At 46.3% G+C, this 19,038-nt stretch overlaps 1 protein-coding gene across 3 annotated transcripts in view; it reads right to left on the reverse strand.

Annotated features, from left to right (window-relative positions):
• The window catches only part of LOC126336507 (uncharacterized), a 64,493-nt gene that overhangs the window by 20,038 nt on the left and 25,417 nt on the right, over window positions 1–19,038 (reverse strand). For 2 of the 3 annotated variants that reach the window (XM_050000283.1, XM_050000285.1), the window contains exons 3-4: window positions 8,148–8,384; window positions 4,016–4,172 (exon numbers count right to left, since the gene is read on the reverse strand). In XM_050000283.1, the coding sequence (XP_049856240.1) occupies window positions 4,016–4,172; window positions 8,148–8,384 (394 nt within the window). The remainder of the gene's footprint in view (window positions 1–4,015; window positions 4,173–8,147; window positions 8,385–19,038) is intronic. The other variant, XM_050000284.1, reaches the window with a different exon arrangement.

Consider the following 19,038-nt stretch of genomic DNA (forward strand, 5'->3'; position numbering starts at 1 on the left):
GACAACTGTTAGGAATCTGTACTTGGTGCTATACTTAAACGTTATCTGAACTCTCCATGGTTGGGAGTTTCGGTCAGCTTAGGCAAACTGTGATAGAGAGCACTTCATTTGTTGTACAATGAAGTGCTAAGGCAGTATTCGTTTAGCAGTATATGGACCGCTGTTAGCCGTCCAAGGTTTTCGGACCGTAGTCCAGAGATCTGAGAGGCTCCAGCAGTGCTGTTGGAGCCGTCTTCTTCGAGAAGCAGCACTCTCCGTTGCCGCATTTCTGTCATTACGATGATATGGCATACCCCAGCACTGTACGAACGTAATGACAAACTGCCGATATCACAAATACTATTCTTTCTGCACTGCGATTTCACATTGGTTATTGCGGTAGACATTTCTTCTAATATTTCGTGCAGTGTGGATGTGATTATTTCCGTGTATATAAACCGATCGCGTGCATAGCTAAGCAATGAAGAGCCGATACCAATACAGCGAAAATATGTACATCATTTCTGAAGCATATTAATTTTGAAGCATATTAATTTTGTCAGTGATTTCAGTATCTATTGGTTCCATCTTACATGTATGATGAAGATGATGTTTTTGTCTTCAGCCCTCTAGACTGGTTTGATGCAGCTCTCCATGCTACTCTTTCCCGTGCAAGCTCCATCTCCCAGTACCTACTGCAACCTACGTCCTTCTGAATCTGCTTAGTGTATTCATCTCTTCGTCTCCCTCTTATTTTTACCCTACACACTGCCCTCCAATGCTAAATTTGCGATCCCTTGATGCCTCAGAACATCTACCACCAGGTCCCTTCTTGTCAAGTTGTGCCACAAACTCCTCTTCTCCCCAGTTCCATTCAATACCTACTCTAACTGTATTTAAATTGAACGGGGTCGGGGGAATCACTGCTACCAGAGGCAGCGGGACACTAAGCGAACCAGAGCGAGGAGCGAATGTGTACCAGACCGGTATTCGAACCCTGGATCTCCTGCTTACTAGGCAGGGGCGATAACCACTGCGCCATCCGGGACAAGCTACGTCGCAACTGCACGGGCTATCTCTGTATTACTCATGGCCGATCCACACTCCCACCGAGCGGCACCTTCCCGCAGTTCCTGTACATTGGACTCCCGTTCGCTACTTAGAGATTCCCATAGGTGGTTTGACATTTGTACACTCGCACTGAAGAAAGTGGATCCATTTCCTAGCCAGGCTATTGATAAGCAGTTGTGATAACTCAGTCACGGATGACGCAGTCGTTATCGCACGTGCCTATTAAGCCGGAGATCCCGGGTTCAAATCTCGGTCCAGTACACATTTTCGCACGTCGGCATTGATTACGTTTAATGTATGTGGTGCCTGTGCTTTCGAAGGAACAGACAGCACGCATTCAAGTAACTGCATTTGTTCTGTTGTAGGTAGTAATTTATGCTGAATTACTTTACTGATGTTTGATTTATTTGATATACTGCAACTTCTGCGGCTGACAACTTGTCGCGTATCCTGCAGGTGTGTGGGGAGGATAGTTCTAGGAAAAGGATAGGCAAACCATACGCATTATGATAGATTAATCTAAATAAGATGAACAAACGCTTTCTGGGTGGGGGTGGGGGGAATCCAAGTGCCAGGGCACCCACCACCTTACATTTGAAGTCGGTTGCGTTAAATAAATCACTTGTTTGTACCTATGACCCGACTCCCCAACATCACTGGACGGAAGGGTGAACGTTAGAGAGTAAATTAACTCATTGGCATAAGCTGAACATAGTTTTACTGATATAGGAGGAAATGAGTAAGTGTCGACAGAAGAGCCAAGGTAGATTAAGATGTTCAGCCTTTAATTTAAACGAAGTGCTCCAGTTACATATTTTTCCCTTTAGAAAACCAGTTTCGACTCATCATTTTCGAGTTTGTTAGAAGTGGCGTCCTAGCTGACAACGAAGCGTTTCATCCAAACTTTTCTTTCAATACGGGTATACCCTTTCACTGGCATAAACACTTAACACATTTAATTATTTAATTGAACTGAGAATAGTTGTGTGAATAAAATGAACTTAATTGCCACATGAAGCACTTGTTTCAGTAAAAGTGCTATTAAAAGTTGTGCAACGTCAGCCACATCGACCAGTAGTGGTCTTTCTACTCCTGATGGATGTCTTACTTATACATGGCCTGAAAGTGTTGCTATGAAATTGAAATTTCAACTCCATCACAAAATATTTATTGTTGATCTACTTCTTGTACTTTTGTGGAACACTTAAGATACCTAAATTAGGTGAAACGTTTTTAAACAAAAATGCAGTTGCAAAATCTACAAATAAATAACATCCATTTATATAGCAATTAAAGAACCGCTGAAAACATTACCAAGTTTATTGATTCAACATTTATTGATTCAGATATGTGTTCTTTATGAAAGAGTACGTTATGTTAACTAACCGGAACATTTGTTGCCGTATTTCACAAAATTTTTTTTCGTATGAGGGAGGTTTCAGGTTTTACATCCAGTTTCCAGGACGGAACAGTTTTGTACTGGAAAATGGGAATTCAATCAGAAACCAAGGTTTGAAGAACTTTACCCGACTTTTTTTTTAAATTTTCACCCTACTGGTTTTGGGCATCGTCCATTCTTAAGTTTATGTCAAGTAACATACCTTGCTACATGGTCGTCACGGATTTAAAAGTCACATGCCATGCATAATTGTGCAAAGGAAAGTAGTCAGACGTACTCTTATTGCAATATTTTCCACGACACGCACTGTTTACACTCACTCGACGCACTGTTTCATGTGCAGTTTGCATGCGAAATTTCCCACCCAAGTTACGCGTATGAGTTCCTCCTGTGAGTGTAAACAGTGTGTTTCGTAGGAAGTATTGCAAAGTGAAGACGTCTGACGAGTGTGCTTGCACAATTTTGCATGGCATGTGACTAATGACAACTGTGTAGCCACGTATGTTACTGGACGCAAGTGTAAGAATGGACAATGCCTGAAACCAGTAGAGTGAAAAATGTATACGTGGTCTAGAGAAAAATTTGTTTTCTCAAATTTATTGAGGCTGTGGGGCTCATGCAGAAGGAAGAAACCTAAGTCATACAATGGTAACAAAATCTTGTGACAACGGGAGAAAGGCGTCGCTTAGTAAATACGAAAGCTAGTTTGAGGTCCGATCGCTTGCGAAATGAAAACCAGTGAAAATCCGAAGAAGCTTTGCACACGTATGTTGCGCGGTGTCTTTACTATACCCGTCGTTCGCGTCATGTCACGGTTCTCAGTTCTGATCACACGGTGAGCACGTGAAGATCGCTTGAACAACACAGTCTCCTCCCAAGCGTAAAGTGCGTGCTGTCACTTGAGTTCTTCATGCTGAGGGGATCCACCTGATTTCATGCAGCCCATGTAACTTAACTCGTGCATGCCAGCGAAGTGTGGCAATGGCGCCGGAACTTTTAAGCAGGACGTTTAGACGTTCATGATGCAGGAGTTCAACGAAGGAAGCTAATGTTAACCGATGATCTGGTCCAGCGAGTGGAACAGTTGGAGAAAATCGTCCTTGAAGGGCGACCAGAAGAAGTGAAGAGGGAAGTTATGAGATATTTTCGTTCATAACAATGCTCGTCCTACACACTAACTGTAACAAAGACGCAGCTTCAGCGCTTTCAGTAGGAAGTGTGTACCCACCAAACAGCCCTGACACTGCTCCCTCTGATTTTCATCTCAGATCATAGGAACGGGCTGCTGTGAGGACAGCATTTTAGCGCAGACAAAGAGCTGCAGACCAGCGTAAAGAATTGGCAGAAAGCCTCTGAGGCTACCTTCTGTGACGAGTCTGAACGTTAGGTCCACGCTTAGATGAAGTCGGAGCGACGACTATGTAGAGAATTATCTGAAAGGTGTAGGTTAAATGTTGCGATTTTCACTGCTTCCATTCCACGACCGACCGGACCTTGAAAGAAATATAGCCCTCTAACGGAACTACTCGTTTACACGCACTGTTAGTGGACGCGCTTGCTGTGTACCTCGGTAACAGCTGTGGTGGAACTCGTGGCCTGAATGAGCTTGTCCACTGCGGCATCTTCTCTGGAGCCGGCGTTGACGTCCTGGAGAGCGCGCGCTGTGTCCAGAAGGCCGTCGCTGTTGTTGCTGATGGAATCTGAGTTGCCCTTGGTCCGTACCCTGCAGGCACGCAAAGCTTCTGCTGTAGGTCTATAAACAGCTTACATTTCCTAATAGCTAATCTCTGCTGGTATGCCAAGTCTACACGATCTCGGTACTGTAAAACAAGGCTGTTCACCTTACTTTTGTCGCGCCACCAATTGCCTGCGCATGCGCGGCAGGACACCCTGTCTAAACACTTCAGTCTACTCGTCGGTGTGTGGTAAGTCGGGTGTAAGGTTTGTATCGTCAGCAGCAGCCGGTATGTCTACCGAACCAGTCTGATGCATGTAAGAAAAGATGACTCCGTTCTCAGGTTACGACTTCTGCCTTTTGACCAACAATATCAATAGAAGGCATGTAGCAGGTAGGTGGGGGAGGCGTAAATCGTCCTGTGATTATGTGAACAGAGAAAATCCCTTTCATGAAAGTATCGAGAAGCAATAGTGATAAAAATATGTACTCTAATGTAATACTATGTTATTTAGCACTTAGCATCGTTATTTTATTATCTTGGGACAGTTTACCTTTCAATACAGAACCTGTGCTTATTTTGTAGGAAGTTAATGTTGCGTTAATATTTGTTTTCTGCAAGAATTTGTGGGCAGCATGAAGCAGTGCCCGACAGCAAGAAAGCTGTAGCAAAGCGTACCATTTAACGAAGTAGTGGTTGGAACTTCCTTGGTCAAAAGAATCTTAGATGTTTCTGTCGCTACAGGCTGCCTTTTGAAAAGTAACTCCTTTTTATATCTGAAGCCAATAAACCGCCCTGCCATACTGCTCTTAAAATACTGTATGGATCTGTTTAACTATGATAGAAACGAACCAGAAACAATCGCAATAGCATGTTTTAGTGGTTTTAGGGTGATATTCCTTAAGTAAAAGCTAATATTTGGCTAATTCAAGTACATTGTTATTCATAAAAACCTCTGAAGTTTCAGAAGATACCACCGCAAAACTACAAGATGCACAAAAATGACTTCTGTGCACAGAGCGTAACCGCTAGTTTCGATTCCTAACAGGCACCGTGGAGTTGCTGAAATTTGTATCAGGCGTGTCTGAAGACTGACTAGTCAGCAGCTCCTTGTCACATCGAATTAGTTGGAGCTTGCAGCTAGGCAAGCCAATGAGTAGATTTTCAAAGTGGTTTCCTGTCATGCCTTTCCAGCAATTGGTATCGGTTTTTCAAAGACGTATTTACGTTTGCTGTGTATCAAACTGTGTCCATGGCTAGAATCTGTATTGTGTGATAAAAACAAGGAGGTTGCATGGCAGTCTTGCTTCTACAATTTTTTAGTATTTTTGTGCATGAAATTCAGAACCCAAACAAATCTTACAAAGCTCTTCGATTCAACTCTCAAATATTCTCGAGAAATCAATTTTTAAGTTTTCTGACTATTCTTAATATCGTAAAGTACTGTTGAGTTTTCGCCAGGCAGCTTGCTTCTGTAGTAGAATCCGTGTTTCCTAACTCACGCTAATTTTTAAACGAATGTTCATGTTCTACAACAGTTTCCGTGAAGCGTAAATGAAGATGGCAATATTCCCCTGTCGAGAACTTGGGAGCGATCTATGCTCTACTTAGGAAAGTAACATTCAGTAGCGAAGATGGCGTAAATAAGTATGGTTGGCAACTGGTTTCGACAGTAGTAGCTATCATAGTCTGGTCTTATAATTTAACACGTTTCGTAACAATTTTTATAAGTTAGTACCTCATGCTATGTTATTATGGTGGATAAAATTCAGTACATTGTTTTCAGATTTTTTTTACACTAAAACCATGTACAGTTAAAAAGCACCTTGTTCAAATGGGCTTGTTCACATACCTGAGACGCTTGTTAAATCTTAAAAAGCACGATATACACTCAAATGACCATTTATTCATCTGTTTATGTTTGCGAGGTATGTTACATGCATCTTGTGTCCACTTTGCACGAAGTATAGCAGTTGCACCACATACTTCGTCTAAGGTGGTTCTACGATTAACGCGTCACGCAAACGGATGTATAAATGTGCATTTCACTGTGTATCTTACGTTTTAAGAAGTAACAAACCTGTAAATGCTACGTATACGAACTTGTCCCTGTGCACAAGGTGCTTTTTAACTGAAAAGTTTTACTGTCGACAAACCTAAAAATAACGTAGTCAATTTTATCGACCATAATGACAACACGGCATGAGGTACTAACTCATAATGGAACGTGCTTTGTAACAATTTTTTGAAGACCAAAAGGTAACAGCTTGAATTGCCTGAACCGTTTGCTTACGATAAAAACTAATTTATGTCATCTTTGCTATTTTTAAATTTTCCCCGCATCATGTAGATGAACTTATCGATAGCGCTCGAGACTAGTTGCTGGATCTAATGATTCCGCTCGTTCGTTTTCCGTTGAGTTCGAATGCCTACGTCGTTTGAAGGAAGAATTTATAGAAGATATGCTACTCAAGAAATCTGTCATTTTAGTGAAAAATGCGCTGGCGTCTCATTTGTAACTCCATCTTGCGCACAAAAATCCAGTTTTCATTGTAAACAAAGATTTTGGTTATGGTACTGACATTGTGTAAAAGACAGTTAAAAAATATATTTAAAAACCGTGACAAATTGCATATTTTAATATGCAGGTATTTTGCTCCTCACAGAAATGAGCGTAGAACTTTTAGTTTTTAAAAATTTATTTATATGGCCTGGAATCGAGCCCAGACCGGCCACATTGCAAGCAAGCATTCTACCATGGAGCCACACTGCCCGTCGAAAAATCTGCCTTCTTTTACGGTATTAAAGGTTCTCGGAAACGATGTAGATTCCCTCGAAAACTTTCCAGAGTTGTGTGGAACCGATTTGTGTGATTGATATTCCAGCGCTGAAATTCACATGCTATAAACATGAACATACATAAATGACCTGGTGGATGACATCGAAAGTTTACTGAGGCTTTTTGCAGATGATGCTGTGGTGTATCGAGAGGTTGCAACAATGGAAAATTGTACTGAAATGCAGGAGGATCTGCAGCGAATTGACGCATGGTGCACGGAATGGCAATTGAATCTCCATGTAGACATGTGTAATGTGCTGCGAATTCACAGAAGGAAAGGTGCCTTATTTATCTACAAAATAGCAGGTCAGCAACTGGAAGCAGTTAATTCCATAAATTATCTGGGAGTACGCATTAGGAGTGATTTAAAATGGAATGATCATATAAAGTTGATCGTCGGTAAAGCAGATGCCAGACAGATTCATTGGAAGAATCCTAAGGAAATGCAATCCGAAAACAAAGGAAGTAGGTTACAGTACGCTTGTTCGCCCAATGCTTGAATACTGCTCAGCAATGTGGGATCCGCACCAGGTAGGGTTGATAGAAGAGATAGAGAAGATCCAACGGAGAGCAGCGCGCTTCGTTACAGGATCATTTAGTAATTGCGAAAGCGTTACGGAGATGATAGATAAACTCCAGTGGAAGACTCTGCAGGAGAGACGCTCAGTAGCTCGGTACGGGCTTTTGTTAAAGCTTCGAGAACATACCTTCACCGAAGAGTCAAGCAGTATATTGCTCCCTCCTACGTATATCTCGCGAAGAGACCATGAGGATAAAATCAGAGATTAGAGCCCACACAGAAGCATACCGACAATCCTCCTTTCCACGAACAATATGAGACTGGAATAGAAGGGAAAACCGATAGAGGTACTCAGGGTACCCTCCGCCACACACCGTCAGGTGGCTTGCGGAGTACGGATGTAGATGTAGAACATAAAAAATATCGAAATCCGACTGGCGCGGTATCTGCACGTAAGAGACGGATGCTCTATATACTTTTGTGTCATTTTGGCCAGCTTAAGCTTCGTAGTCTTCTGAGACCCCAGAGGTACTTTTGAGTATTCCGTATTTCTGTTCAGAATTAACCCGCGCCACAAGTATGGAAAGACAATGCGAGCAGCTACAGAACCGTTGGATGTATGACCAGGTATGTGAGGAGTCAGTGTGTGCGGAGGCGACCTACGTGTCAAAGCGGTCGCGGCTCCACTGGACGGGCGAGAAGCGGCACGCGTCGTCGTCGTCGTGGTCGTCGTCCCCCGCAGCGGTCGCCATGGCAACGGCCACCTCGGCCGCCGCCCACGCGCTCTCGCCGCTGCTTGCCAAGGCGGACGGCTCTTCCGCCTCCGATACGCGATGGTGGTGGTCTTCTGCCGCCGCAGTAGAGCAGGACGACGGGCCGCCGCTCCTTCCGCGTCGCCTGCTGGCAGTAAACACGCTTTCTACACTCACAGTCTGTTCGTGTCGAGCATCCTCGACCGAGAAACCTAGCGCAGCTGACCAGGGAATGAGTCAGCGAGGCTCCACATCCATGCCGGTACCTTGCATAACATCTTTGACCAGCATACTGTACCTCTCGCAGCAGTTCGCTAAAGTTTATTATTGAACTTTGACAGGGGTCAATGTGACTTATGGTTTGAGGGCGCGAAACAGCTGCGGCCATGAGCGCCCGATCAGTGGCTTAGGGAAGGGTAAAAAATCTTATGTTAAATCAGCAGCAATGGGAAACTAAAAATGGAAGGAAATCTTACAAAACTACTATTGAAGGGAAGGAGTTGTTTCCCTCCCTCCTCCTCCTCCACCCCCCCCCCCCCAAAGAAAAAAAAGCTTCAAATGACCGATGTCATCTCACTGACAAACTCAAGGACGCGATAGGCTGAGCGCGTGTCACCTGCTGAAAGGGAAGGTAGGATGAGGCGACAGTTGTAAACGGGCACGTATCGGATTAAAATAGAAACACTAAAGTAAAAGGTGCCTCAACGTCCACGGTTGAGAGCAGTGGGGACAAAGCGGGGGAGGATCGCCACTTAAAAGATGTCGACAGCTAAAAAGACAGTGCATTACTCAGCCTAGTCAAGATTACCTCCTCTCCACGATGAGACCGGTAGGAACAGGTCCACGCACAGAATGTTTTTAAGCCCCGTAATTTATTATCGGGACGTGCAGACCGATGTGTGTGCTATAGAAGAGCAACACGACGACATAAAACGCCCTGGATCGGCAAAGGGAACCATTAAAACAGCGGGGCGAGGAAGAGAGACTGCAGCCTTGGCCGCTATATCGGCTGCCTCGTTTCAGCGGATACCAACGTGCCCTTGGATCCAGAGGAATGACACAGAGGCGCCCACTAAGTGGAGCAAATGGAGACAGTCCTGAATCCGGTGGACCACACAGTGGATGGGATTAACAACTTTGAGGATGAGAAGAGGGCTGAATGAATCCGAGCATGTAACATACTGTAGCCGCTTATTGCGACGGATGCATTGGACAGCTTGGAAAACAGTGTAAAGCTAAGCAGTAATAACCAAACAGTGCTCGGGAAGCCGAAATCTAATACGAGGTATCGCCAAAAATATAGGCACTCTCAAAACCAAATGATGTGTTTCTGAGCCGTCAGTGTAAATAAATGTGGCATCCTCCATTTGTGCTCATAGAGAAGCAAATGCTCGACCATAAACCGTAAGGGGGGGGGGGGGGGTTACCATCCTTAGGAAGCTGACAAAGGCCACTGAAGGCAAGTCTGGGGACGAAGCCTAGGTGGCGCGTACCTCCCTTCATCAAGAATGTTTTAGCTAAGTGGAAGGAAAGAGAAGGCAGCAGTCGACGGAAGCCGTCTCCAGGTGGTGGTAGAGAGGAAGGGCAGCCTGCATACCCTAAATCAAAGGAGGCGTCGATAAACGAGCATGGGTCGGATGAGCAGGCATGGAAGACATGACTAGCGTAACGACTCATGACAGCTCGCCGATTGGACAGCGGAGGTTCAGCAGTCTCAATGTAAAGCCTCTCCATGGGGCTAGTGTAGAAAACTCCAGACCCTAAACGCTATCCACGGTGGACATACTCGACACGCCGAAGAATAGACGGCCGTGCAGAGGAGTAAACTAAGCTTCCATAGTCCAATTTCGAGCGCACTAAGGCGCGATACAGGTGGAGGAGGACCACTCTGCGTCCTTAGTAGTACCTCCTGGGGAGTGGACAGTGTTGAGGGACTGCAGACAGCGGGCTGAAAGATATGAAACGTGGGAAGTTTCCTGTCAAACGTAAGTCCCGAGAATTTGGTGACGTCCTCGAACTGAAGATCGACGGGGCGTAGATGTAGAGAAGGCCAGGAAACTCCATACGAAGCCAAATATTTACACAAACGGCCTTACTGGGAGCAAATCGGAAACTGCTTTCAATGCTCCAGTAGAGGAGGCGATCGAGACATCCTTTAAGACATCGTTCAAAAAGGCTGGTCCTTTGAGAGCTGTAGTAGATTGTAAAATCGTCGACAAAGAGGGAGCCTGAGACATCTGGAATGAGAATCCATAATTGGATTTATGGCGACGGTAAACAGTACAACTGAACACTTAGAACGGAGCCCTGAGGCACCCCGTTTTCTTGGGAGAATTTTCACCCGCACCGTAAATATGTATTCTGTCAAATTCACGAATGAAAAGGGGTAGCTGACTTCTAAAGCCCCAAGAAAACTGTGTGCGGAGGATGCCTGTACTCCAACAGGTATCGTATGCTCACTCCATATCAGAAAATATTGATACCGCTTGGCGTTCCCTGAGAAAATTGTTCATGATATAAGTTGAGAGAGCAACAATATGGTTAAATGCGGAACGATGCTTTCGGAAACCGCTCTGCACAGGTGTTAAAAGGTTTCCAAACTCCAGCCACCAGCCTAAACGGCAAGCCAACATACGCTCCAAAACCTTACATACATTACTCCTGAGGGATATGGGGCGATAGCTAGAGGGGAGATGTTTGTCCTTTCCAGGTTTCGGAACAGGAATTGCGATAGCCTTCGCCATCTTCTGGGAAAGGTACTGTCGGTCCAAATTCGATTCTGAAGGCGATGGAGGTAACGCAGACTAAGATATGATAAATGTAGCAACATTTGGAAGTGGATGGTATCCGGACACGGGGCGGAAGAGCGAGAGGAGAGTGCGTGTTGGTGTTCCTGCATAGAGGAAACAGTATTTTAGCTTTCGAAAGTTTTAGAGGAGAAAGCAAGAGGTCCCACTTCCGCTGCTCGTTTCTTCAGGAGAAAGCCAACGCTAATTTGAGAAGCTCTAAATCTCAGCGAAGTGTTGACCCAGTGAGTTAGAAATGGCGACTGGGTCCACTAAGGTATCATGGGCGATAATTAGCCCAGAGATTGGGGAGAAGCTAGACGTACCAGATGACCGTCGAATACGGCTCCTAACTACAGATGAGGGAATGGGGATGTTCAAGTAGCTGGCAAAGAAGTTCGAATTGCGTTCTTGCCATCGCACATGATGCTACGGCATCGCGCACGTGACTGCTTATACCGGTTTAAAAGAGGTGGTGGGAGGGAGGACTAATCTGCGAGTTCATCGGTCCTTTGTTCCTGGTAAAATAATTACACAATGGAAGGAAGAAAAAGGAGACGTACAGCACAATAACAGGAGAAAGGAAGAACCAGCAGAACGACAGGAGGACAACCAAAATTACTATGGACAAAACTGGAAAAGAAAACCACAGAGAAGCAGGAAACTCGTAGAAGGGGTAAAAACAAAAGCAGATGACCGTGCCTGGCAGACCACGAGAATAAAAAGGAAAAGCCAGCCACTCTATAACACATTAAAACATCCACGAAAGCATTAGAGTGGGAGAACTCAAACGGACAAGGGCACGCGCTAAAACTTATATGGAAAGGTAACACCCACCGTCACGTATAAAACGTAAAACTGAGTCAGCCGATGAGACGTTGTCAGATAAAATTAATGGCAACGAGTCCGGTAACTTAAGAGTTCGTCGCATGGCAGCCAAAGGACAGCTTGCCAAGATATGGGCCACTGTCAGCCGGGCGTCGCACCGACACTGAGGTGGGTCATCACGGCGCAGAGCGTAGCCGTGTGTCACTCAAGCGTGGCCAATGCGGAGCCAGCAGATAACCACCGAGTCCCCACATGGAGGACTGCCACACATTCGTAGTCTCCTTAATGGCACACAGTTTGTTGTGCGTACTGAGACTGTCATTCCATTTCCCAAAGCCGCAAAATCTTGCGGTGCAATATTGAATGCAGATCAGTTGCAGAGAAGCCAACCTCCATAAGTGGTTTCTGAGTGGCCTGTTTGGCCAGCCTGTCGGCAAGTTCGCTGCCTGCTATTCCGACGTGACCTGGGGTCCAGAGAAACACCACTGAACGACTGCACCGTTCCTGGGGATAGATGGATTCCTGGGCGGTAGCTACAAAAGGATGACGAGGTTATCACAGGTCGATAGCTTGTAAACTGCTCCAGGAGTCAGTACACAGAAGGAACGACCCGGCAGAGCATGAACGGATGCGCTCAAGAGCACGAGATATAGCCACCAGCTCAGCACGTAAACACTGCAGCCATCAAGCAAGGAATGATGTTCAGTATATCCTCCACGGACACACGCTAAACCGACGTGAGCATCAGCCATCGAACCCTCTGTTTAAACCACTTCCTGGCCTCGCTACATGTCAAGAATTGAGAGTGGAGAGCAGAAGAGAACTGAATCCTTCAGGCCAGGTCCTTCAGGTGTAGCCGAAACCGCGGGCTGGGTGTACACCATGGAGGTGCACGTGAATGGACCTGAAGTATAGGTGGTAAATCCAAGGACTCCAGTTTGAAAAGAAGTGATTGGACACGAACTGCAGTTGGAAGCCCTGACATGGGCCGACGATGCAGGAGATGAACCGCCATGAGTGGGAAAATGATACGGTGATTCGGATGCGCAGGAAAACTACTAACGTATGAAACTTAACTGGCACCGCTAACCTGCAATGGAGGGACTGGCTTCCAAAAGGACGCTGGTCACTTCACTCTGCCTGAAAGCTCCTGTCGCTAGGCGACCACATGGTCGAATAAACGCATCGGTGAGGTCGTCGCCGAACCATAAACCATACTCCCATACTCAAGGCGAGATTGAACAAGGGTTCTGTAGAGCTGCAGCAGCGTAGATCGATCTGCACCCCAGTAGGTTTTGCTCAGGCAGCAGAGGGCATTGACGTGCTGTTAGCACTTCCGTTTAAGCTAATGAAGGTGAAGATGCCAAGTCAATCGTTCGTCTAAAACCAGTCCTAGGAATCTATACGTCATTAAGGTAAGATTCTGGTTCCGGATTAACGGAACGACGCCGTCGGAAGTGCATAACACACGACTTTGCAGCCGAAAACTGTAATCCATGGGCTAGAGTCCATGACTGCGCCTTATGGATGGTTCCATGTAAGCGCCGCTCAGCAAGACCAGTACTGGTGGAGCAGTAAGAAATGCAGAAGTCGTCTGCATACAGAGAGGGCGAGACGGACGGCCCTACATCGGTAAATGCAGAGCTTGTGGGTGCCTCTTCTATTCCCTTAGTCTTTGAGACCTCTTTTGGATTTCTCTCGCTACTCCTTTGGTTTTCTGGCTGGGAGGACTTCACTGATTCAGTCTCCGGGAATAAGGATGAGTGTGAAGACCTATGACCAGCCACTGATGGGTGTCATCTTCCCCACTAGCAGAAACCTAGGAAGAGAGTGACCCAAGGGACCCCTTCCTTCTAAGAGGAGTCTAAGAAGACTTACGCTTCTCCAGATCCAGATCAGAAGTGGGAACTGATATCCCTGATGGTTGGGGGATGCAGAAGCAACAGGGAGGGAAGTGCCCCTCCCCCCCCCCCCGCCATCACCATCATCAAGGGGGCAGGTGCAATCTTCTGGTTCTGAAGGGAGGCAGGAATCCGAGGAAATGATGGGGGGCAACAACTGTTCTCGTAGCGGCAGCATAAGAGGTCATGGCCACATGATGTAGGTGCTCAAATTTCCTCTTAGCCTCAGTGTAGGTCAGCCTTTCTGGGGTCTTATACTCCATGATTTTCCTCTCTTTCTATAAAACCTTGCAGTCTGGCGAGCAAGGTGAATGCTTTCCACATTTGAAATATGAGAGGCAGGGCTCATGGAGTATTGAGATGGACGTCCACTATCTCAACATGAGATACTGGAAGTACAGCAGGAAGACATGGCTAACCTTCCAGCACTTAAAACACCACACTAGGTGAGGGATGTATGTCCTGACATAACAGCTGTAGACCATCACCTCGACCTTTTCAGGCAAATTGACAGCCTTGAATGCCAAGATGAAAGCACTGGTGGCAACATGATTATTGCTCAGACCCTGATGGATACACCAGGAGAAAAACACCTCGCCGCTCTGAATTGGGGCACATTTCATCGTCAGATAGCAAAACAAGGTCCCTGTGGAATATAATACCCTGGACCATATTTAAGCTCTTATTGGCCGTGATGGTAACAAAAATATCTCCCAATGTGCCACAAGGGAGTGATGCCCATGACCGGGTGGAGGATGCTGTTTTTAATCAGAACAGCCTGAACGCATTTTGGACAAGCCCTCCAACTCCCCAAACTTGTCCTCTAAATGCTCCACAAAAAAAAAACTAAGGCTTCACAGACATGAAAGTTTCTCCAACTCTCGTACATACGAGGTACTGGGGCAAATAGGCTTCACTGCTGTCTTTAGCCTGGCGTCCCTCCCATGGTGCGGCTGGGGACGGCAACAACTTGGGGTCATATTTCTTAGCATTAAAGTTAGACTTTCCCCACTTAGAGACTGCTGGCGGTAGACCACCACCAAGAGATGACATACTACGCTTCATGACGTGTCATCTGGCCTAATGCCACCCACTCTGACCATGAGCTCTCCAACAAGTGCCACCAAGCAAGAGCTAGAGCCACCTGGCAGGATGGCCATTGCTGGGTGTCCCAATGCCCCAGGCGATGGGCATCTACTCCATGGAATAAATGGGGAGTTGACAGCATAGGAATCAGCAGAGTGATTCCTGTGTTGACAGAGGGCTACACCGAACAGCGTACATGATGGCCCCACATCAACGGACTGGCTACCGAGCTGAATATGAAGTGCAAAAAATTCCATGGTCATCGTCGGCGCAGAAAGCTACGCTGCATAGTGCATGGTGGAATACGCATCCAGGAAGGTGTTCTCGCTCAAAAGATGGAAAATGAGCGGTTCTGCAATGCGTCGACGAGAAAGTGGGCTAAAGTTCTCAATGCACGATGGACACTATGCAACAGGTAAGGCGCCCTTCCCCAATTGACTCGGTCTTCGGGAAAATTGAGGACTACGGAGGTCAAACCCGACAGGGAGCCATCACAAAGGCTGAAACGTGTGAGACTGATTTTAGTCGCCTCTTACGACAGGCAGGAATATCTTTGACCTACTCTAACCCACAGGGGGAGCGAAACAGTTGGCCAACGTAGGATGGTGGCGGAAAATGCGAAGAGCATGTCTCCACTCGCGTATTGCGTCACGGTATGCCTCATTCCACCAAGGAACTGGAGGGTGCTGGGGCGAAGGGGAGGTACGAGGTATTGAACGTTCCGTGGCTATAGGAATAATTTCACTACCAAGAGAGTGATCGTTGACACTAGGAAATTGACGCTCATCTAATGTCGCTGGAGAAGAGAAGTTTCCAATGGCCTTTGGAAAACTTCAAGCGTATTTGGCGAATAGAAGGCAGTTGTGGCTGTAATCTAAGGACACATGGAAAATTGTCAATCGAGTGTGTATCAGCAAGAGCGAACCAATCAAAGAGCCAAGCTAGCTGAACAGTACCGACCGAAAGGTTCAAATGGGAGTAGTTTGACGAGGAGGCAGACAAAAACGTATCTTCCCAGTTTTGAGGCAAACAAGATCCGTTTGGAGGAAGAGGTTAATCAATAGGGAGCCTCGTAGTCAAGGACACTGATATCCCCAAAGTGGGTGGTGGACATTTAAGTCCCCAAACAGCAAATACGGGGGCGTTATCTGACCAAGGAAATGAAGGTATCGGCTGTTGCCATTGGTGTGGACGATGGGATGTGTATGGTAAAAAGAGAGGTGTATCCAGGAAGGGAAAGAAAGTAACAGCAGAGAAGAAACTGTTTTAAGTGGATTGATGGGTCTACACACTGTGGGACTTTACATTTGAGGTCGTCAGTCCCCTAGATTTAGAGCTACTTAAAGATAACTAAGCTAAGGACATCACACACATCCACTCCGAGGCAGTATTCGAACCTGCGATTGTAGCAGGTGCGCGGTTCCGGATTGAAGCGCCTAGAACCGCTCGGTCACAGCGGCCAGATTTTAAGAGGGGGTGATAATTGACAGTATCACGCAGAAGAATCCCTATCTGCCGGAGTGCAATCAACAGATGGGAGATGAAACTGGACCGATTGGAAATGAGGGAAGACAAAGTGATCATCTGGATGTAGCTTTGTTTCCTGCAGACGGAAGACGACCAGGTAGTAAGATGGTAAGAGGATCGATAATGCATCCCGATTGGCACGAATTCTGCAGATTTTCCAATGGGTAACTGACATGGGAGGGACAGGAAAGGGAAAACTGAACACGGTTGCCATCTGCTCAACGACCACCCGCTGAAAGCCGGCAGCCAATGGCATGGAACGGCATTCAGCCAAAGGCAGAAGATCATGATTCATAGGTTGTTCGGGTGATCGGCTGGTTGACCTGCCGCAGTGTTGTGTCTCGGCGACACAGAAGACGGCCTATGGCGGCTACCGCTGGGTGACGCTGAAGATGAGACACACCGTGGAGAGAAACTTTCTTATGAGCGTTCTTGCAAGCAGGACGTTGAGATGAGGGAGGAATCGATGGTTGCGTGGTCAGGGTACGTAAAACATCTTAGCGAGTGGCCTTTTTTTTTGGAAGCCCAGGTGTCCGATTTTGGGGCCTGTGATTTACCAGGAGCCTATGAAGGGTGAGCCTTAGAGTGAGCAGGTAATAATAGTGGGGAGGTTGAACGGGTGACCTTTGGGCTGGCGGATCTGACGACCGTGGCGCTGAAGTTGAGATAGCAAGTCTGCATGGCTTCCTCCTTAGGAGAGTGCTGACGCAAGGAGAGTGCTGTATTTACGAAGCGTGGCCCCCATGTAGTTGATGCAACGAAGGGGTCCCTGCCACATGTAACGCATTTGGCCAGATTGGAACACGACTGGCTGGTATGATTCAGCCACTGACGCGTAAGGTTGGGGATTTAAGGGCGAACTGAAATACCTCAAATCCCACTATAATGTTGAACTCTGTCAAATGTCAAGAAGAGAGTATGGGTAGATACCATGTCCTTGTCAACCCTTAGCATGACTATTTACTGCCGTTACGCCCTCATCAGACAGGTAATTTTGAATGTCCTCGTTGAATAATCCGTTGTGTGAGCGTGTGTAAACCACCCCGCATGATTAATTTGAAGTACAGTGCGCTTCCACCCAGACAGGTAAGGTCTGTAGCAGTGTAGTTCACTGCAGTTTTTGTGCCTGGAGGACACCGACTGTTTCTAACAACGAAGTGCCATTTCGTAATAGGGAACAAGACATTACAGGACCTGAAATTGCGTCGACACCTTTCTGAATAATGGAAGGGTTAACAGTGGAGAAGTCTTGACCTTCGTCAGACCGAGAAACAACTAGGAAGTTTGGAACTGATAGAAGAATTGTCCATGGCTGAGACTCATCTAGCTTTATCATGTGGGCAGAAGTTTTAGAAGCATTGAAAACCATTGCGAAAGTATCTCCGATGGCGCGCTCCCTCCTCGTAGGGGCTCTCTCTGAGACCACTCCAACCTTGGGTTATTGTCCACACCTCAGGTTGTATCTCCCGAGAAACAGACGGAAGGACCAGTCACGTTCAGAAGGTACCAGCTACTTGTAACCAGCATTTGAACAAGTAATTTACAGACCCAGTCATGCCTACACATTACCGCATTTTAGGGCATGCAAGTGCTTAATTTTAATGCACAGTGATCTGGTTGGCTAAGTTCAATGCTAATTAAATAGTAAACTATACAGCGTATCTAACATTTTTCCAGCACAGCCTACCCTACAACACTTTTAGAAATTTTTCAGATTTTCTGAACTTGCCATATAACCGTTAGCATATGACTTATTTGGAGGATGTCTCTGGCAGCAGGTACTGATGTATCAGACTAGAGGTTGGTTGGTTGATTTGGGCGAAGGGACCAAACAGAGGTCATCTGTCCCATCGAATTAGGTAAGGAAGTCTGCCGTGCCCTTTCAAAGGAACCGTCCAGGCATTTGCCTGAAGCGGTTTAGGGAAATCACGGAAGACCTGAATCAGAATGGCCGGACCCGGGTTGGACCTGTTGTCCTCCCGAATGCGACTCCAGTGTGATAATCACTGCAAGAGCCCCTCGGTATAGGAGCAGTGTGTAACGGTGATTTTCTTATGCTAAACGTACCCGCTAATTTCCGGTAATGTCCACTCTTTGAGTAACGAAAACTCATCTTGTGAGTTAATAAGTTACGTTTCATTTTGCCTCACGGTACGACCATTAGAATGTAACAGTACTGGCGCTCCGCTGTTCGTACCCACACGAAGGACAACCCAATTTTTTCGTTTTCGTATGTGGTAAATTCCAGTGGCAACCTTCTGTATAATAGTTAATTTGATTATATTTTCTTTCTCCTATGCGTGGACTTTTGACAGGGCTATAATTTATTCTCGTCGTGGCAGGTAGTTGTACGGAGGAGCTCAGAGCTATTTTCAACTACGTAAGAAAAGCGACTAAAAGCCACGAGTCTCACACTCTTACAATCTTAAAAGTGTACGTATAGATTCAGTATCTGGAGCTAAAAAGTGAACTGACTATACTGATGGATGCAAGTAGTTACATCCTGTGAATCTGCTGGCAACCTCTCCTGCATCTTTAAACGAAGTGACGCTAAACCATGATAAAACCAGGTCTTCGCAAACGCACTCAAAACGTTGTCAGCGACGCAGACTGACTGGCCTGTTTGGTAGGCAACACGCTGGGCAGCAGAGCGGCCTGCATGGAGCACCGGGAA

Source organism: Schistocerca gregaria, chromosome 2 (assembly GCF_023897955.1).
Source record: "Schistocerca gregaria isolate iqSchGreg1 chromosome 2, iqSchGreg1.2, whole genome shotgun sequence".
Taxonomy (NCBI): Eukaryota; Metazoa; Arthropoda; class Insecta; order Orthoptera; family Acrididae; genus Schistocerca; species Schistocerca gregaria.